Source organism: Phaseolus vulgaris, chromosome 4 (genome assembly GCF_000499845.2).
Source record: "Phaseolus vulgaris cultivar G19833 chromosome 4, P. vulgaris v2.0, whole genome shotgun sequence".
Taxonomy (NCBI): Eukaryota; Viridiplantae; Streptophyta; class Magnoliopsida; order Fabales; family Fabaceae; genus Phaseolus; species Phaseolus vulgaris.
In genome coordinates this window covers 3,954,529-3,976,450 of record NC_023756.2, presented here as the reverse complement: position 1 = coordinate 3,976,450, position 21,922 = coordinate 3,954,529, and the positions used below count along the sequence as shown (strand labels likewise).

The window sequence follows — 21,922 nt, the reverse complement described above, 5'->3', positions numbered from 1 at the left end:
TTTTAATTTTTTTATTGAATAGAGAAGAAAATCAGTTTAAAACAAAAAAAAAGTAACGTATCTATCTTTTCACTCTCCAACCAGTTAAGTAACAACAAATAAAATAAAATATTATTTAAAAATTCAAAAACTGTTTTATTAACTTCTAAAATTATAAAATGTCCAAATAACCAAAATAAATTAATAAAATAAAATATTAAGTAAGGATAAAATAGGAAAAGAATTTATAACAGTTAAAGTGAGAAATCCTCTTTATATAGGTATAGATTACATGTAAATTATAATTTAAATGTTTGAAATATTATTTATTTATAATTTATAATTAAATTTAAATAAGTTTTGAGTTTTCAATATATTGCCTATTTTTAATATATTTTTAATAATTAATATATTTTTATTAAATTTTAACTTACAATAATAATATAAAATTTAGAGAAAAACTGACGTATCAAATATCTCTATGTTACTGGTTCAAATGAAGAATAAAAGTCTTAATTTTATAGAAAAAGATATAATTAGAAGTAGACTTCTATTTAAAATGGACAAGGTGAAAAATAATAGTTGTTAAGATAAGAAAAATCAAACAATAATAAAAAATATCTTTATTTTAAAAAAAGACTTTTTTATTTTTCATATAAAAAATGTACATTTCTTCAAAGATAAATTTCACAAGCTATTACTATTAATTAGAGTTTCAAATACTAAATTAATGGTTTATTATATTTTTATAATATTTTATATTTATGTAAATAAAATTTAATTTCAAAGGTTGAAAAAAAAATAAAAAAATATCGTGATCCAATTCAAAGCATATCCAAAACAAACACATTTGTGAACCATGTTGAGGTGGCGCACTGCGCACCCGGCTTATCCAAAATCGTAGCATTATAAAATCGCCTCTTAACAAATTTGCTTTGTTTCACAACTGACACCATCTTCTCCACAACAACCTCGCCGGAAAATTCATCGCCGTTTCCGGTCACCGGCGATGGCCTCTGCGACGTCGTTTCCGGGTATTGCTCTTCGTCCCTCCGTTCCATTTCGCAGCCACATAAGCCACACTCGATTCTCACAGTTTCAAGTCTCCTTTGGCTTTCCCGCGAACCCAACTTCGTTGAAGAGTTTGAATTCGGTGCCGTCGAAGAAAAGAGAAGCTTTCTCAAATGGGTCTTCGAGAACGCGAAGAGACCTATCGCAGTTCTCTGTTCGCTGCTCAGTTTCATCAAGTGGAAAAGTATGCATGCACATTCATAACCGTATTCATTGTTACAATCAATCCTTTTAGGGTTTGAAATTAGTGTTAATGAGCTTATAAACGATGGAAATTCTTGGTGGATGAGAAAATTACTCTCACTCTCTAAGACGTTTTCAGATTGCGTGATACCTTTTTTTTAATGTTTGGTATTTTTCAATCAATTTAGAAAAGTTAGTGTAATGAGTAGAAGACGTGAGCAATGATTTTTAAGCAATGAAAGGGTCGTTGCAGGGACAGAAAGAAGAAGAGTATGGTGTGCTGAATAAGAGGAAGTGTTAATGTAATTTATTCTCCTTGATATTACTTCTAAATAGTACTATTGTCACTTTTGGGTTGGGTTCACTTCAAATACTTAAATATTAAATATGGGTTACATTTGATTTTAGTTCCTGTAAATTGGAAAATGTTCCTTTTTAGTTCTTAGAAAAAAAAATATGAATGTGTCAAGTGCATGGATAACATTAATTGAAGTGGATACACCTGGTACATTTTCATGATAGGTAGACATTAAGAAGTTATTATTTTTGGACTACAAATGAACATTTTTTTCTGTTGGAACTGAGAGTGCATTTAACCCTTTTTAACGAAGGGAATATGTAATAATTAAATAAATTGATCGATTTGTAATGCTTCATTTTCGAAACATTTAAACCTAAATATATTAATGCTTAGTTTATTCTTGGTTTTGTTGTTGGTATGAAAATAATACTAAATTACGTTTAACTAAACATATGTAAAGTACATTTATTGTGTTAAATTTAAGTAATTGGTTTATGCGTTTAATGTAAAGTTTGATATTAGCTCATGCAACTCAAGTTTGGTTTAACTCAACTGGACTTTATTCATTTCAATTGTGGCAATCTAAATTGTTTGTGATTTTGGGTCACTCGTTATGCTGATTGGGTCTGGTTGGAGTTTCAGAGGTGTAGTAATTGATAGTGGGTTTTGATGCAATGACAGATTACACAACAGGAATTCACAGAAATGGCATGGCAAGCTATTGTCTCTGCACCAGAAGTGGCTAAAGAGAACAAGCATCAGATTGTGGAGACTGAGCACTTGATGAAAGCTTTGTTAGAGCAAAAGAACGGACTTGCTCGCCGGATCTTTTCTAAGGTTGGGATTGATAATACTCAGCTTCTAGAGGCCACTGATAAGCACATTAAGCGGCAACCCAAGGTGATTGACCAAGTCAAATTTGCATATGCTTTGCTGCTCGTAGTTATGTCTTGATCTTGTTATTATAGTCTGGCTTCTTCTTGTTGGCATTATTTAAATTTTAGGTATGAGATGTTATTGGTTTTATCCATATTGTCTTGCAACTTGGATTATGGGTGTACTTTTCCTTCAGATGAAGACCTAAATAGAAATTGTATGAAGTCCTCAACTTTTTCTGAGAAAAATGCAAGCTAACAGAAGCTTGGAAGTTGGAAGGAATGTTCTAGCTATTTACTTCTGTTTTTATAATGCCGTAACATTGAGTTGAATCATGAAACTAATATGTACCTCATTTTTGGTCTGACCAATTATGAAGTGTTCTCATCCAAGCAAAAATTGTTGAGGAAAGGAGTAAAATGCCAAACTAATTTGATCAAACAGTTAACATATCGGTGATATGCAATTCAAACTATATTATTATGTGTAGCAAAAATCTCTTATTTATTCGCACTCTTGATTCAGTATGGTTGTATGAGCAATCTATAACTAATGAGATTTTCACTGTTGGTGCTTGAAAAGATTTGTGGCGTCGATGTTCAACATATTGCTGACTTACTGGTATTGGTTGCAGTTCAGATCCAGTATTTGTCAGACTGTGGATCTTTGTGATTTTTCATTTATTTGATAACACTTTAATTCCCAAATTCACTATTATATATAAATATACAACTTTGAGCATGTGCAAATTATATGGAGCAAAAACTCATAGGCATTCATTGTATCTTTTTAGATGCCTATAAAATACACTCTGTCGTCCAATAACCTGATTGTTAAACTCTTGCCTATTATGTAAGGTTCTAGGGGAATCAGCTGGTACAATGTTGGGGCGTGATTTGGAGGCATTGGTTCAGAGAGCTAGGGACTTCAAGAAAGAATATGGGGACTCATTTGTGTCAGTTGAGCACTTTGTTCTTGGTTTTTCCCAAGATAAACGATTTGGGAAGATATTGTTCAGAGATTTTCAAATATCCGAGCAAGCTCTTAAATCTGCCATAGAGTCCATAAGGGGACGCCAGTCAGTTATTGACCAAGGTCATTTATAATTATAATGTATATAATGTTGCTATCACTTGACATTCTGTTTTCTATTTGTTACCTGCTTTTTTTTTGGGGGGGAGGGGGTTATTTTATGCTATTAAAAACTTTAGGGTCTATTTACTTCTGTTTTCATTTCTATTTTATTTTTAATTACAAAACTGTCATCTTTTTTTCAAAGATTTGTACTGGCACATTGAAAACAATTATTTTTTTTTCCTTGTTTCCTCCTGTACAAGTGAAGACAGAAAATGAAAACAGAAAACATTTTCTCAAACTGGCCCATAATCTTCGTGCTAGAACCTGTGCTTGACGATGGGCTATGACTCTATGAGTATCTGTACATGCAATGTTTTTATTTGGAAATATCTTCTGTTTCATAAGCCTCAGTTTCAATTTGTTATAGATCCTGAAGGAAAGTATGAAGCATTGGAAAAGTATGGGAAAGATTTGACAGCAATGGCTAAAGCAGGAAAACTTGACCCAGTCATAGGAAGAGATGCTGAAATACGCAGGTGCATTCAAATTCTCTCCAGGAGAACAAAGAATAATCCTGTACTAATTGGAGAGCCTGGTGTTGGAAAAACAGCAATCTCAGAAGGGTAAGTGTTTAGGTCTTCCTCCCAAGTGTTGCCTGTGTTTGTCTTATTTTTTAACATTTTACCCTAAATTATTTTTTTATTAAATTTTAGATGCTGCTACTGTTATCCATTACCTGAATTTCATGTGTAACCTGTTTCATGCATACAAGAATGACAATTACGATGGTGTGAAATAAAATACAAATTATTTGAACATGACTACAGTTTTTTATTAATATTTTTAAGAAATAAATTATATTGTTTTCTGTATGCAAATCTAATATTTCAAATACAAGTTTCATAAAAGTAGGAAGTAAGTTTAAGAGATTGACCTAATTTAAAATGATAGTTCTCTTCTGCTTTTGAAAGTAAAGTTCCTTAAAACTGGAAATTGAGTGCAAGAGGTGGTACATTGTTTGAAATAACAATTTATTCCTTTCTTCTATCAGACTAAAACCCAACATTTAGCCATTTCCTTTTCTATAGCATTATATATTAGAATCAATGGTAGAAACAATGTAATCAATTATATGGTTATTGAGACCACAATCAATTTAAATTGCAGTTGCAGTTACTTTGCGGTTACTGTGACTTCAGGCACTGTGGCTACTGCAAGCGATGTTGGTTGTGTTATAGCATTTTTTTCCAAGCTTTCAATCGTGAAATGTTATTTTGTTTTAAAAAGAAGCAACATTACGGCCGTGACAGTTTTTCTTGTGAATTCAACCTGCAATTGCAAGTTGATGTAGTTGCAAACACTGCATCAACAGTAATATTGCAGCTACGTCAGGTGATGTCATGTGATTTAAAATCTGAAACCATGTTCATTGATGCTGTTGAGACATTTTTGTTGAACTAGAGATCCTGTTTTTTCCTGTCATTTTTTTAGATGAGTAGGTCAAATGTTTATACCTTATTTGGTTGCTTGTGGTAGTTTTCATTAAACATTAACCTAGCAATGCTTTGGAAACAGACTTGCTCAAAGAATTGTTCAAGGAGATGTTCCTCAAGCTTTGATGAATCGAAGGGTATGTGCTTTATCTTGGCTATTCTAAATTCTTAATATTTTCAAAATGGAAGATAAAGGGGAAAGAATGGGAATGTGGGATAGATTTACATTAACTGGCTTTTTTAAGTTTTTATCTCATTTTCATTACATTGATATCTATTATACCCTCTAAATCTTACCCTTAATTCCAGTGATTTGTTTTATAAGTATGCAATATTTATCTTATTTTTTCGCCATTTTGAGCTGTGTGTTGGCCAGGAGTTGTAAAATTATTCTGATACACTTGTCACTTTCAGCTCATATCCCTTGATATGGGTGCACTTATTGCTGGAGCAAAGTACCGGGGAGAATTTGAAGATAGACTGAAAGCTGTCCTCAAAGAAGTAACAGAATCTGATGGTCAGACTATCCTTTTCATTGATGAAATCCATACAGTTGTTGGGGCAGGTAATGAATAATTTCAGAGTTTGCCACTTTTAGTACCTGATTTTTTGTTTTTGCAAAAGCTGTTTGAAGGGTCTATACAACTTTCTCCATTTTTTTTCTTTCTTTGTGCATAACTGGTGTGTGAAAAACCCTTTGAATCAATGGATATTCAGATTAGAGAAAGACGATACATTTCAATGAATATTTTTCTCCCAAAATACTGCATTTGTTTATAGCTATGGTGATTTGAAAAAAGAAATTAAAAATGTGGCTGTTGAATTTGATTGCAATTATATATGTCACATGCTAGGTGCTACAAATGGTGCTATGGATGCTGGTAATCTCTTAAAGCCTATGCTTGGTCGGGGGGAGCTGCGATGTATTGGTGCAACAACATTAGATGAGTATCGAAAGTATATTGAGAAGGACCCTGCACTTGAGCGTCGTTTCCAGCAAGTTTTTGTTGACCAACCATCAGTTGAAGATACCATTTCAATACTGAGGGGGCTGCGGGAAAGATACGAGCTGCATCATGGAGTTCGCATTTCTGACAGTGCACTTGTAGATGCTGCAATTCTCTCTGATAGATACATAAGTGGGAGGTTTCTGCCTGATAAAGGTATTAATAACTGGCTAAAGACTCTTGGCAAGTGAATATATTACACAAAGATTAAGAAATTTTGTTGTATTTTTTTGGTGAATAATTAGTTCTGGTATTATGATACCTTACTATTTTTAAGAGAATGATGTTTGGATTCTGGATTAGAGTCTTAGCAATAAATAATATAAGGTGTTAATTGAAACTGTTCTTAAGAGCTTTAAAACTATATAGAACTATATATGGAACTTTAAAATTATCGTGACCATAGTCTAATTCATTTTCAATGTTTTGAATTTGAATGATTAATTTATAGCTACAACTTCTCTTTTTATAATTTATCATTTATTTGTTTGTTAATTTATTTTGTTAAATTTTTCAGAATATGTGGAAAAGCATCTCATAATATTAGTATTGGAACTCAATAGCTTAAAAGTATCTTGGATGTTCGCTTAGGAGGTGGTTCCTATTTTTTACTATATTCACTTATTGGTTTCCTCAATTGATTAGGATTATGATTCTCAGACTAGTATAAATGGAGGTCAATACTCTGTCTTTTGTATAATCTCAAGCCAATATCAATTTTGGACTATTCATTAGCTTATGCTCTTTTTTTCCTCCTTTTATACAAAACTATTATAGTTTTCAATAAAAATGTAAACTTTTACTGTGTTTCATTTTGTTGTGGATTTGCATCAACGATACTCACAAAGCACTAATTTCTTGCTACTTCTAAATTGCAGCTATTGATCTGGTGGATGAAGCAGCTGCTAAACTAAAAATGGAAATTACTTCAAAACCTACTGCACTTGATGAGATTAATCGGTCAGTCTTGAAACTCGAGATGGAGAGACTCTCTCTCGTGAATGATACTGGCAAGGATTCTAAAGATAGATTAAATCGACTTGAGACAGAACTCTCTCTCTTAAAGGAGAAACAGGATGAAATGACTGGGCAATGGGAGCATGAAAAGTCTGTCATGACTCGTCTGCAATCTATTAAAGAGGAGGTATGTTATCAGAATTTTGTTATGTTTTACCAAATATGCATTCAGTTTATAAATAAGTGAACGTTTAGAAGACAGCTTTATGCAGGGTTTCATCACACTGAACTAGTGTGCAAGTATGTTGGTAATTATGCATTGACATAACAAACGATGCACTTGCATTAAGGCACGATTTTATGTTAATTGGAAGATTGAAATCTGATGATTTTCGATGTTCATATATATGCAGATAGACAGGGTAAATCTTGAGATTCAACAGGCTGAGCGAGAGTATGATCTTAATCGCGCAGCTGAATTAAAGTATGGGAGTCTAAACTCCTTGCAACGACAACTTGAAAGTGTAGAAAAGGAGTTACACGAATATATGAACTCTGGTAAGTCTATGTTGAGAGAAGAAGTTACTGGAAATGATATTGCTGACATTGTAAGCAAGTGGACTGGTATTCCAATTTCAAAACTTCAACAATCAGAGCGAGAGAAGCTGTTGTACTTAGAGGAAGAGCTTCATAAGCGTGTTGTTGGACAAGATCCTGCTGTTAAGGCAGTAGCTGAGGCTATCCAACGTTCAAGAGCAGGCCTTTCAGATCCCCATCGACCGATTGCTAGCTTCATGTTTATGGGACCGACTGGTGTAGGAAAGACTGAGCTAGCCAAGGCCCTTGCTTCGTATTTGTTCAACACAGAAGATGCACTTGTACGAATTGACATGAGTGAGTACATGGAAAAGCACACAGTCTCGAGATTGATTGGGGCTCCACCTGGATATGTTGGGTATGAAGAGGGAGGGCAACTAACAGAGACAGTTCGCCGCAGACCTTATGCTGTCATTTTGTTTGATGAGATTGAGAAGGCACACTCAGATGTTTTCAATGTATTCCTTCAAATCCTGGATGATGGAAGAGTAACTGATTCACAGGGCAGGACAGTAAGTTTTACCAACACGGTTATCATTATGACCTCAAATGTTGGATCACAGTACATTCTCAACACTGATAATGACACTGTGCCCAAAGAGTCAGCATACGAAACCATAAAGCAGAGGGTTATGGACGCAGCAAGATCAATCTTTCGCCCTGAGTTCATGAATAGAGTTGATGAGTATATTGTTTTCCAGCCTCTGGACCGCGACCAAATCAGTAGTATTGTCAGGTTACAGGTAATTTTCTCCCTAAACCTTAAATCCTAAACCATAAACTTTACAGGTAGATACATTTATGTTGAAGTCCATGACTCCACACATGCCTATAAAAGAAAGAAGAGTATACTATGTTTCTAATCTCTGGGAATTGTTATATGCTCTTTCAATTTTTTATCAAAATACTCACTTCCCACGTCTATTACAGTTGGAGAGGGTGCAAAAGAGAATTGCAGATCGCAAGATGAAAATCCAAGTGACAGAAGCTGCAATCCAACTCCTTGGAAGTTTGGGGTATGATCCAAACTATGGTGCTAGGCCGGTGAAGCGAGTGATTCAGCAGAATGTTGAGAATGAACTTGCCAAGGGTATTCTTAGAGGAGAGTTGAAGGAAGAAGACACAATTTTAGTTGACACAGAAGTCACAGCATTTTCCAATGGTCAACTTCCCCAGCAAAAGCTAGTTTTTAGGAGGGTTGGAACTGATTCAGAATCCAGTTCTACTGTTAAAGACAGCCGGGAAGGTTTTCCACAGATTCTGTGAATGCTCTTTGTTACTCCACATGCAAGGTTCCACAACAAATTTTAGTATAGGTCTCTTTCTTACACTTCTGCAACTTCGATGATCCTGTTCATACCATGAGATAATTTTTAGTTTTTCATATAATAACTTTTGTTGATCAATACAAATATCATGCTAAAGAAGTGTTTACTTTATGAAAATCTTTTTTAGTGTCAAGCTGGAGCAGTAGTTTCAAATAACAAATCCATACTTGTGTGTGGTTTATGGATGGATTAGGAGTAAAATTTTGGCATTCCTGTGATATATTTCCATGGTAATTATTATCCTTAGTTTACAATTTTTTGTCATTTTTATTTAAAAATTAAAACTAAAAAAAGATCTATCCATTTCAAGTGTTTAACTTTAAGGTCCATCTATGAACCTGGTCTATGAAATTGTTGAAATTAATGAAATTATTGCAAGCAAATTCAGTATCCGAAGATTTTGTTACAAAGTGGACTTTAAGCCTAATTCAACTCCCATAAAACCGGTTCATATGGTTGAGGTTTGCACCCACTTATATACAATGAAAGGTTCTAATCTCTAGTCGACGTGGGATCTCCAACCGTTTTAGTTTTAATTGTTTGGTTTTATTTTATGTATTTAAACATTGAGTAATTTTGGTTTTCATAGTTTAGTTGTTCCATTTTGGTTATATATTTAAAACATGAGTAATTTTAGTTGTTCCATAAACCTAATAATCCAATATCATATTCAACTCAACTCTTAAACATAACTCAATTAGAAAAACAAATATATTACATAAAACAGTATACAATAACCAATATAAATCAATTTAATCATTCCCATTACATTTCAAGCTTTAAGAACAATTTAAAAATTAATTTATTTCTGCAATCCCAATTTAACTTGATTCAAAATACTAACTTTATTTCTTATAAAAAAATTATACCTCTACATAAAATTTTACTTTACTTCTTGCATGTAATTATACCGTTTCAAACTCAACATGATTATAAAATATTCTTAAAGTTCTTCTTCGAATCTAACATTTAAACTCCAACTTATCCATACATGAAATTTTTTAATTTAATCAAATCTCAACAATATATTATTCCACTATTTATTTATTTATTTTTAAACATATTCAAAGTACAATAATAATTCAGAGATATTTTCTCCTACCTTATCCCCCAACAATTTTAATTTATATATATAATTAACATAAAATTTATAAATCATTCATTTGTTTTGTGAAATTGGAAATGCCAATGTTACTGTAAAATATTTTTTCCTTGTTCGTAATGTACTTATTGCAAATATAAGTCATGGATAAGACATGAAAACATTATAATGAAATCTTTTTATTAATGACACAATTTATTACAAAAACTTAATTATTTTGATAATCTCTCCATATTTGATCAGTTATGATATTTCTCGTATTTTTCTTTGCCTACTACAATCATCATCGTGACCTATCAATGTTTTGTTCCATTAACTCTCGATCCACTTCATCCACTAGCGATAAATTGATCATTATCCATCCCTAAAGAAAAGTGTAAAGAATACAACATACTAAAACTTATTGTGTTAAACAATTATGGGATTCAATTCCACTTGCCAATGTAGAAAGTCTTTTTTTCAAGACATTCTTTCAATGACATTTCTAAGGGATGCATGATGATGATTAATGGGTTCTATGGACCTCTTTGTGAATACTCTTTAGGTAGTATCTAACACTTTAATGTAGTACAACTATTTGTCCTTTTAACATTTTCAATAAAAATTGAAGATGTATTCATTACAACTTCATAATTATGTCAGAAGTCATGACCTATACCAAATCCAAATGCATTAACCTTCAAGTGTTATTAGTGAATCCTCTTAGATAAGGACATATGTTGTTCCTTCCCACTCTACTAGTATGTGCGTGAATTTCATGTTAAAATTACAAGTTGCAAAAACATTTTGCATTGGATAATCTTTTCTTCCACAAAAGCGAGGGTCATCTACCCTAAGGACCTTAACTCTCTCATACATGAGTTCCATCTGTGATCCATAATTCTACACCGCAATAAAATGATAATGATTTATTGTAATCATTCTTCACACAATTTATGTTTGTCAACTAACATTATTAGTCCTCATGGCCTTAAAGTAAAATTTGTTGTGTTAAGGATATGTGGATGCATTTCTTGTTTTGATGGCTGAAGTTAAAGCTCCTCCGTTAACATAGTTATCACATTCAATATATGAAAGGGTTAATGAAAGGGTCGATTAATCATTTTTATGAATCAATGGAAAGAAAGGGCATTGTTTGATTCTTTAAGTTATGTTCTATTATATACAAAAATGAAATCTCATGTTCTTCAATTCTTACCTAAATACACCTTGAATGTGTCAAATACCCTTAATCATTCACATAGGATAATAAATGTCTTTGGTCACATTCAAACAATGTCACAACATTATTCCTTCTGAATAAGGTATGACTAGGGATTGCAAAACGGGGTGGGTTCAGCGGGCTAGCTTAGATTAACAGTCTTTTTGAATTCGTTAATTCGTATTGATCAAGTCTATTTAACTCGACAATTCACTTATGAAATACCGTCCTTATTTTATTTTTGATATTTTTAAAGAAAAAAATCATACTTTTGAAATAAAAATTAATGATAATCAATATTTTATATATGATTTTATTTATATTAAAATTTTATGTGTATGATTGATATTTACTTTTTATCTGGTATTAAAAATGAGATAAACAAAATACCATTTAACTAATTCAAATAAAATGGAAAGGTGAAAAAGGAAGGCGAAGTACACTCTTTGTTGCCGCTACCGCCATTAACGTTTTCATCTTCTTCTTCTTCTTTTTCTCTCCGTTTCAGTGTTTTTCTTCCTTTTGCAGTTTGTTGTGTAGCAGAACCAAACAGCTCGTCATTCTCTCTCTCACAAACAAATGGGTAGGGTTTTTTTTTTCCATTCATCCTGCGATTGTAGTGTTAAAAATTGAAACTTTATGTTTCAATTTGCTTTCCCATCACTATCCATTTTCATTTTGTTTGTTTTTTTCCTTTTGGGTCAGATTTTCCGGCAGAAGAGAACGAAGAGGGGAACGTGGAAGAGTTGATGATGATGGAAGGAGTAGCTTCAATAGCATTGTTGCCGTGTGGCTCTATCTCAGGACACTTCATCCAACTTCCTCATTCTACTTGCTATGGCCTTTCTGGCACTGGTATATCATACATATGCATGTTTTCTTTGTTTGACTAATATATGTTTTCTACAAACATAAAAAAAATTCCCTTCTCTTCTCTCCAAAGATTAGGTTAAAATAATTATTTAGTCCTACATGTGACATTCATTTAGGATCACTTCCTCTATGAAAAAAAAGTTAAGTTTTGATCTTTATAAGCTTTTATTAGTGCACATTGGTCCATGTTGTTACTGTGCTGCTGAAGTTTGAATTCCTAACAAACTTAATGTCCTGTATGCTCTTGTAGGGATTGAAACTAGAGTCAAACATATAAGCATAAAATGATTATAGAGTGAAAGTTTGTCACATGAGAATTATTCCCTTGGAATGGACTTTAGGTATTAAGGGGTAGCTGGTTTGTGCAGCACCATTTTCCTATTTCTGTATTTTTGCTTCATGGTCAGTGTAAGCAAACTGAATCAGAATCATATATATTGTTTTTTTTTTAATTTTAAGGGCTCCTTTATGTTCATACTTTGTACAAGGTATTGAAGTAAATGGCCCATAGGTTTTCATATTATTTGACTTAAAATTAATTAAATTAAATTCATAAACTAATTTTAACTTCTTGCTAGCCTTTCAGCTAAAGATTGTAGTTATTACTACCAGCTTGCAATAGTAGTAAATATCCTTTAGTGCATCATTTCTTATATAACTTTTTTTAATGCTTGCTCATGGTCCTATATGTGAGCTGTCTCTTTTATACGACTTTTTGTTATACTCTATTGTATCCATGTAGTAATTACTTGTACATGTTCTTTTTTACATGAAAGAATTGGAATGTGAAAGGGAATGCAGTAGGGGTGAGGATTATCGCCTCATCAAACTCACGATCACAGATTTCAATGTAGTTATTGTGCTCTTTGTCTTGTTTATCTTTTCCTTCCCTTGTATACTTTATTTACATTTGGTTTTCATGAAATAGACAAAGAAAGAGCAAGCTACTGTCGTGGAGTGCAAAGGCCATGATGCTGCACGGTTCCACAGCATTGATCATATTCATGGGTAAAGCAGTGTTTTCACGTATAATTTCTTTTTGAGTGCTCACCTAGGCTTTATGATTTTGTGTTCTAATTTTAGTTGATTTTTAGTCTGTATAACTTTCAAGTTAAACAGTGAGAATAATGTTATTTAGAGGAAACTGCATTTCTATAATCAGGCAAGTGCTTAGATATAAGTTATAACATTTGGACTATAGTCAAATAAATAAAGTCAATCTTTCTCATTGCATTCTACCAGTATTTAACTATAATGATTATAGACAAATAGAGCTTGTTGCTGTTTAACATGCCAATGGAACAGAGCAGCTTATGAGAGACACATAATGAGATAATCCACAAGTCATTATCTAGTTTTCCTATGGTCCTTGTAAAGAGTATTTCCTTTTTTGTACAAAACACTTAATTGGTGTACTTTGGGATACATATTTTAGATTGAACTATTAGTCACACAAATTGGATTTTAGTCACTGTATTTCCCACTCATTTGGGTTTTTTTAGTCCTTATGGTTTCTACTCATCAAGTTATTTTCCCCTATTTGCTGTGAAGGATTTTTCATTGTATTTTGCAATTATTAAATTATTGGTCCCTAAGAGACTAAAAGTCCAAATGAATGAAACCACCTTTTGTATTTCAACCTGTATTTACATGAATAATTATCAGTAATTGTCAGTGTTATATGAAATTTCTCTATTTATCTTGATTCCTTGTCTTCTGTTGGCTGGTTAGTTTCTCTTTCAGAGCATGATTTGAATTTCTTATCACAGATTGAAGTTCTCACTCATTTACATTTTTCTTCACTTTAAATTTTTTATGATAACAAACAACATGATTGCTGGCATATTCAACTTATTGTTTGCCACCTTTGAGCAGTTGGGGTAAGGATATCACAGGTTTGGTGGAACAAAAGGATGGGAAGAAAAGGATCGTTGTTTCGTTCGAGTGTGAGACACTGAAAGCTGATAAAGCAGCAGAAGATCACATCAGGAAATTCCTGCCAAAATTAGCCGGGCTGGATGCTGTTGGTAAGTGAATGTGACACAATTTACTTCCATAGCTTCTACCTTCAATATTTTTTTCCATGCTTTGCTTCCGTCTGCATTTTTTAATGTTATCATCTCATTTACCAAGCCCAATGGTGTCATGTGGTTCGTGTAGTCAACCTCTCTTAGTAGGATAAGGCTTTTGTTGTTTTATTGTTTTTAATCTTATCTTCTGAAGAATAATTCCTTTTGATCTTCTCAAAAAGAAAAAAAAAATTAAACAGCGGAACAACGGAAAGGTGTGCAAAAGAGTACTCTCGCAGTTCTTCTAAATTGTTCCTAGTCTTGGATGATAGTGTTACTCTCATTACACAATTGTGAGATCTTTGAGAATTTAGGTCTTTTCTTCGCTATTTCCCTGTTGTGCCTGTATACCTTTTCATGCATTTTGAATGGAAGAAGTGAAAGCTTAATGAAGAAACCAGGATTTGATTATGCTATGCAACCTGCACCAAACCCTGAGGCATTCCTCTTGGAATTACACTTTGCTAAAAGAAACCAGTGTCATATTTCTTATACTTTCTTTTATTATTAATTGATTAAACCTGAAGATGTGAGCCTGTGGCGTGTTCTAGATTCTGCTGTATTTGATTATTATGATATTTTGATTATCATGCACGGCATGTACTTGCATGAGACTCTTTTTTTCTCTTTCACAAAGAATCTTGCATTCTTTTGGACCATCAAACTACCATTTTGATATTGAGAAGTGTTATACATGCATGAGCTTAAGCACAAAGATCACACTCAGTTTAGTTTGTTCAATGAATTATATTATATATCTGGACCAATTCCTCATCCCTTGAATGCTCAGTGTTTTATTTGATGTTTGAATAAATGCAGTTAACATAGGAAAGATGAAAATATCTGGGTTGGATTTTGGAGCAGAGGAAGATGAGGAGACTGAGTAGGAAAAAATAATTGATATTTTGTAATTAGTTTATGTCCATTAAGCTACTGAAAGAAAGAGTGAAATGGCATTATATGAGCAAATCATGCAGAATATTTTTTGTAGAAAGGTATGAATCTGTGGTTATATATCTTATATTTTCCTTTAAATTGGATTATTTAAGTACACAATGGAAGAACATGCTCCATTTGAATGGATAAAAGATAGAAACAGGGCAAATTTAGGATTAATAAACACTGTTAACTTATACAACTACAGTTTTATACAAAGTGAACAACATTTACTAGCCCCAATGATAATTTTGTAATTGATTATGAGTTTATTGGCTTAGCATTGACAGTGTTCATCATAGTTTTACACAGTTAGTGAATCAGTGATAGGATTTTTAAAGTGGTTATTATTACAGAATTCAACTAAATTATCCCATTTTTTTATATTTGTTATTAGTTTTCCATGTAAAGTTATTTTACTTTGTTACCATGTAATTTATGTACTCATTTGGAACCTTTTTATAAGATCAAAATTAGAAATTTGGGGGTCTGTTGAATGGAGTGAGTTGTAAACCCTCTAACATGTATTTTATTTCTATGAACAAAAAAAATTAGAAATTTGGGTTCATCTCTTTTATAAGAATTGATCTAACTATCTTATATTAATTATTTCTTCATAAAATACCGTTAATTATTAATCTCTGTTTGAGTTCAATAAATAGTAATTGAAATATAATAATGTCTTAATTTAATTTTGTTATGCAGAAAGTATGGGTACAAAGAACCAATTTTTTTTTAAAAAAAGTGAAAATTTATTTAAATAATCGAGAGTAAAAGAAAATCTGAAAACTTTTTTATTGATTTGGATTTGGTTCGATTTGGTTTGTAGTTTGAATTTTCAAAATAGATCAAAACCAAATTGAATCACCTTCAATATATTTTTTTAATCACAAAATAGTTGCATGTTATGTCTTTTATATATTTTCAATACTTGATTCAATCTCATCACTAACTGAAAAGAACAGTTATTGGGCTTGAAATTAATTCTTTTTATATGACAAGAAATTTTTTTAACAAGTTATGTCTCTTCTGTAAGAAGATGAAAGAAAATATTATAATTAAGGATTAAATATATATTTTTTAATATAACACGAAATTAATTTTCATATGATTATAAAATATAAATGATTGTTAATTTTTTTTCTTCAAAATTCGTTATTTTGATTTCAGAGATTAATGACCATTATAACAAATTTCAATGTGTTAAATGAAATGAAGTAAAATCTCAAATTTATATAAATATGTATACGGTCAATTTCGTATTATAGAAAAATAACAGAAAATATATTTAATGCTATTTAATGTGGTCTGCAGTCACTGTCATGTTAAAAGTTGTCATAATTTGGTTTTAGGTGAAATGTGTTGAGTGAAAAATAGGTTATATGTACTTTTTACCTTCTTCAATTATTGATTCATAATCTTATTTCATTTTTTCTACAATTTTAATTTTCTGATTTCAGTTCATTGTTGTAGTTAGATAACTAAATTCATCAGTATAAAACAAGGACTTTGTTCATGTTTGACAACAAAATATAAAGATGTTGTCTATGTTTGACAGAAAGTGTGTGGCCTAGAAAAAGTGGAACACAAAAATTGTGCTCAAATGAATCTGACATTGGAAAATGCTACTAAATCAAAATGATTCTTAAGAAGTGTTAAGTATTGAACGCCAAGGTCAGAAATCTACACATGAATTCTAAGTAAAACCACCTTTGATTTGATTTATTAAAAAATTGTTGGCAATGTTTATAATCAGTGGAAAATGCTGGCATGAGTTGAGACAGCAACATGAAGCATAATGGAATGATTCAAAATGGGACTTAGAAGCTGTTGCTGAGCACAATTTCAGCCATGAGCAAACAGCACTGTGCTCAACCAAATTTCATGTGAAGATTGAATTCCAATCTGCCAAGGAAAAACATCACAGTTTAAGAGAAATTAGTCTGCAGCATTTTTACTCTTTTCAATGCTCAAGAGAAAAATATTCATGAAAAAGGGTCTAGTTATCAATAAGGAAAACCATTTTTTTCCAGCCTTAAATCTTCACTTCACATAGAACTAGTTTTTTATTCATAAAAGATGAAAATGAAATCTTACAAGAAGTTATGGACTTCACAGATACAGGAAAATACCTGAGAATCATTAATGGCTTACTCAGTTTCAGATACATCCTCTGAATCAGACAGTGGTAACAATGTGCAGACCCCAAGCAAGTGACCATTTAGGCAGACATAATACTCAATATAATCTTTATGGGAACCCAACCTGCACTTGGCACTTTCTGGAATCATATTGGCCTGCAGCATGCTCCACAACTTTGCCTTACAATAGGGGCAAATCTCTGTTGAATGGAGCTGTGCACCTCTGTTAACTATCATCCTCTTCACGTTTGATGATGCAAAGGACTTGAAAATTCCTCTGAAGAATCCTAAATCACCAGCTTCACCTTGGTCAATATGCTCACAAGGCTCAGACACATACAGAACATCATTTAGGCACTGTGGCATGAGAAAGCTCTTTCCTAGTGTTTTAGAAAAACGAGTCTTGTTAACAAAATGACCAGGAACCTGCACATTATGGTACAAACCACCTTGTGTGCAACCAGAACAGAATATGAGAAGCTTCCCCAGAGCCCTCCAGTTCCCATCTGCACTGTGACTTCCACTGGATTGCAGATCAAGCATCATCTTAGGAGCTCTTGTTCTACAAAACTCTTTCCATAGAACTCTCTTTGCGATATCATCAAACCATTTGCATGCACACGACAGAGTAGCAATCACATTGGGGTTCCAATTCAAGTGCTGAAACACCAAGAATATCACATCTTCACTTAAATGTCCCTTGGTGCAATGACAGCTAGCTGAATGAACACATCGATACTGCTTAGTCAGAATCATTTTCTTCACCTGAAGTTCACACAGAACACCTATGAGTTTGTTACTACCTTTTCCATCATATACTTAAGAATATTCAATGATTCATACAGATGACAAATCCTAATGACCAAATTTCTTAAATTGTGTAGTTCTAAGAAACATCAGGATAACTAATGTGATGAAACCAACACTAAAATATGTAAATAATAACATCCAAAGCACATACCATATAACTAGAATTGACCTCATCAAACTACTTTCTAACATACTCAAAAGTTTTTTCAAGAAAATACATGTTTTTCTCCCTCCCAATGCACTGGTATGTGTTGAACTTTAAGGGTATACTGTTATTCAATAGCTTACTAGTGGTTACAATCCATAGTGCATAGATATGATACTTGTAGCAGATACAACGCAGTGTGCAAATTGAAGTATCAGTGATCTATATCTTCAAACAGCAAACAAAGGGTGCAAAATTCTATGGAAGGAGGAATGAACAAGAGATGAAACAATATACATATAGAAAGAGGCAAAAAATATAAACCAATGGTGCTTACAACAAAACTCAAATGCAGAAAACAAATCCCATAGAGAGAGGGATATTTCAGTTCAAGCAACAGCACTGCAACCAAGAGCAGCCTTAAAATAACTTCAAAATTCAAGCATCTAACAGTGCAAAACTATCTCATCGTACATAAAAAAAGATAATTAAATGCATCAGATAAAGCTCAGCATTCAGAGGTACATGTAAATCACATTTTTCATTTCCCAACACCAGTAACCCAATCTACAGCAGCCACGTCACAGAACAAAGTTAAAAGACATGACACATCTCACATGGCACCGAAGCTCAACATAAATATTCCTTAATCCTTGCTACATAGACAAATCCAAACTCCAGAATGACCCTTCACTAGATTCCACATAATCTCCACTCAAAGCTAGAAATTTATGAAAACCCTCCAATCAAACCAAGAAAAAATCAAAACTAACAAAAAAAAGAGAAAAATGGATCGGTATCCTGAAATTAGATAAAAAAAAAACTCAGATTTTAACTTAGCTTATGGAACCGGCTTTAGCCATAAAACAAACAATGGTTTGCTTTGAGGGAAAGAAAAAAGAAAAGGGTATCTGAGAAACAGTAAAATAAAAAACAGACAAGGAGAAAAGCAGCAACTTTTGTTTGCAAAAGTGGCAATTAAATTATCTGTAATTTTCACCTCTGAGCAGGGGCAATTCGGTCCAGAAAAAGCACAGAGCAAAAGACAGTGAAGTTGAAGCAGCAAAAATGCATAGAGATAGAGAGAAGGTACGAGGAAGAAAACCAAAGAAGATGGAAAAGAAAGAAGAAAAAGAAACAGAAACAGGAACATCAGAGGAGGAAAAAAAGTGTAATATATTTCAAGACATGCATAGAGTAACTGAGTGAGTACGGACTCTATCAAGGACAAATCATACTCTGACACGTGTCAACGATGTCATCTTGGTCCAGCTGGCACACCACAATTCTAAAGTGGCATTTGGAAGGCTGATTTTGTAGGGTATTCAAAATTCAACCAACTTGTCTCAAACACTTTCTTCAAAGTTTATCAAAAAAATACATTTTTTAATAAAAAAAACTCATTTTTATATACTTTTCATATCAAATAAAATACCCTTTCAACCAATATAAAATTTACTTTCAAAAAAATATTCTTTTTATTTCCTCTAATGTCTCACTCACATTCACTTTCCTTGATTTCTCATCAATTATATTTATTTCACAGCAATCAAGCAATACTTAAATTTGATGGAGGGAAAAATAGAAAAAATGAAAAAAAAAATAATAAAAAGGAAAAATCAGTTAATAAGTTAAACATTTTCCTTGTTTATTAATGATATTTAATAAAGAGAAAAAAAAAAGTAGTTGGATGATAAAATAAAGTAAAGTAATTTAGTTAAAAGAAATAGAAAATAATTTTTGGAATTGTTTAATTTTAAAAAAATATTATTAAAATCTATTCATAAGATCTTCTTTTATTTTCCTTAGCAAAGACTACAAAGGGTTATTCCTTTAGCTACACTTCATGTCTGCCAGGTGTCACATTATTATTGCTTGGGCTTTCATTTTCATTTTTTTTTTCTATTTTATTTGCAAAATTGATATTGTTATTTTGTGTCAACTTGGTGCTTTATCTTTAAGCTTTCGTTTTTTAGCTAAATCAAATCAACTTGCCATTTCTTTATTCTTCTTTCTTTCTCACTTGTCTCAACCCTTTTTTTTTATTTTCTTTCTATTTGATTCAATCAAATTTACAATTTTGGATTTATAAGAAAAATAAATACTAATTTCAGTGTTTTTGTAAGTAAAAATAATATGATTTTTTTTTATGGAAATTAGTCTCATTAGTTTTATAATTTCCTATTTTTTATTGGCTATAAATGATATAAATAATTTTTATGGTATTTAACTAAGATTATAAAACAAAACCTAGTAGTATTTAATTAAGATTTTTCTTAAATTATAAAAATGTGTTGATTTTAGAAAATATACCATTGTCTTACAAGAAATTAGAAAAGTATTATTTATGTTATTGCTCTCTACATAGCCATATTTTATTTGACTTTTGTTTACAATAAAACTTTTGTTTGACTTTTATTCCTCTAAATTTAGTTTTTCATTTTAATTTTGTATAAATTTCGATACTTTTTTTGTTTTAATCTCTCTAATAATTTCTTCATTTTGATTTATTCTTTTTTGAAAAATATTTAACAAGAACTAAAAATAAGTTATTCTCGTATTACAAGAGAAAACAAAATGAAAATACAAAACACTAAATTAAAATAATAAAAATCATTATTTTAGGAACCACAAGTCAAACAAATTTGTTTTGGAAACAAAATCATCAAATTCAAACATAAAGAAGACCTACCAAAGTTTGTTGTGTTCATTAGATTTTAGCCAATAAATGAACTTTTTTAAACTATATATTACCTTCATTCCTATTTATATGTAAAATTGTAAAAACAAATAATTTGATCCAATTCTAACTTGATAAATTACCTAATAAATTTGTGTTACCTAGATTTGGTTTATAATGTAAATGGGATATTTTAATCCACTTTAAAAAAAATTAAAAAGTTTATAAAGCAAATATATATTTTAAAATTTATTAGGATCTTTTTAAGTGATCTTTCTCTTAAGGGAAAGTGTCCTTAAGATTAAGTGTAGGAGTTATTCCATGTTTGAATTATTTGAAATCTTAGGGTTTTTTTGAGAATGTTGATGTCACTATTGAAGGCAAGTGTTGAGTGGAAATGTGTAATATAGCATAATACCATGAACCTTTTTTTTCACGCGTGAGTTGGAAGCACCTTTCAATCTAATCAATATTTCAATTTTCCAAACCCATTTGCTTCAAAAATGCATCCATTTTTGGCAATACTTTATAGCCAATCAACCACAAACTAAGTAAACTTTTGTTCTCCTTCACATTCATGCACCAAAACCTCTTTCTTCTGTTTCAAAAAAATCTACCACCCAACACAATAAATCATTTGAAGGAGCAATAATTTGCAAGAGGGATTTCTATATTTTCTTTTCCTTATGTTAACTTAATTCTCTTACACATTTACTACAACAATGAATGATGATTAATGAGAGTGAAATCAATACATTAATAATTTAAGGTTTGAGAAATCTCGATAATGATGATTTCTCTCAGTAATAATGAGAGTGAAATCAATACATTTAGTCACAACACATTTTACATTATAAGAACATTTATTTTCATAAACCACAAATTATAAATTGAGATCATTGAGTTTCATTGTTCTCTACAAATAGTTATAATGAATTACTTCAGTTTTCACTTTTTCATCTTTTTATAAATTGAGATTATTGAGTTTCATTGTTTTCCACAAATATTTATAATGAATTACTTCAGTTTTTTCTTTTTCGTCTTTTTATAAATTTAGATCATTGAGTTTCATTGTTCTCCACAGATATTTATAATG

At 31.6% G+C, this 21,922-nt stretch overlaps 3 protein-coding genes across 5 annotated transcripts; 2 read left to right on the top strand and 1 right to left on the bottom strand.

The window, feature by feature from the left end:
- The first annotated feature begins 810 nt into the window (after positions 1 to 810).
- LOC137836948 (chaperone protein ClpB3, chloroplastic) lies at positions 811 to 9,002 on the top strand. Of its 2 annotated transcripts, none has more exons than XM_068645754.1 (10): positions 811 to 1,234; positions 2,216 to 2,434; positions 3,268 to 3,505; positions 3,915 to 4,110; positions 5,063 to 5,117; positions 5,395 to 5,545; positions 5,835 to 6,143; positions 6,866 to 7,131; positions 7,358 to 8,284; positions 8,472 to 9,002. In XM_068645754.1, exons 1-10 carry the CDS (start codon positions 989 to 991, stop codon positions 8,805 to 8,807), a joined length of 2,943 nt encoding a protein of 980 aa, XP_068501855.1. In that variant the 5' UTR covers positions 811 to 988; the 3' UTR covers positions 8,808 to 9,002. The 2 variants fall into 2 exon arrangements, with proteins under 2 accessions (XP_068501855.1, XP_068501856.1); XM_068645755.1 differs by having other exon boundaries at positions 917 to 1,234; positions 3,275 to 3,505.
- Positions 9,003 to 11,567: 2,565 nt separating this feature from the next.
- Positions 11,568 to 15,149, top strand: LOC137836947 (uncharacterized). Its single transcript, XM_068645753.1, has 6 exons — positions 11,568 to 11,755; positions 11,878 to 12,027; positions 12,822 to 12,895; positions 12,974 to 13,053; positions 13,921 to 14,072; positions 14,934 to 15,149. The coding sequence occupies exons 1-6, from the start codon at positions 11,752 to 11,754 to the stop codon at positions 14,999 to 15,001; spliced, it is 528 nt and encodes a 175-aa protein (XP_068501854.1). The 5' UTR covers positions 11,568 to 11,751; the 3' UTR covers positions 15,002 to 15,149.
- A 1,494-nt stretch (positions 15,150 to 16,643) lies between these two features.
- LOC137836946 (EID1-like F-box protein 2) lies at positions 16,644 to 19,339 on the bottom strand. 2 transcript variants are annotated; one of them, XM_068645751.1, is made up of 3 exons: positions 19,147 to 19,339; positions 17,183 to 17,956; positions 16,644 to 16,955 (listed from the first exon to the last, which is right to left on the bottom strand). In XM_068645751.1, the coding sequence occupies exons 1-2, from the start codon at positions 19,297 to 19,299 to the stop codon at positions 17,201 to 17,203; spliced, it is 909 nt and encodes a 302-aa protein (XP_068501852.1). In that variant the 5' UTR covers positions 19,300 to 19,339; the 3' UTR covers positions 16,644 to 16,955; positions 17,183 to 17,200. The 2 variants fall into 2 exon arrangements, with proteins under 2 accessions (XP_068501852.1, XP_068501853.1); XM_068645752.1 differs by lacking the exon at positions 19,147 to 19,339 and adding an exon at positions 18,484 to 19,073.
- Positions 19,340 to 21,922: the final 2,583 nt, after the last annotated feature.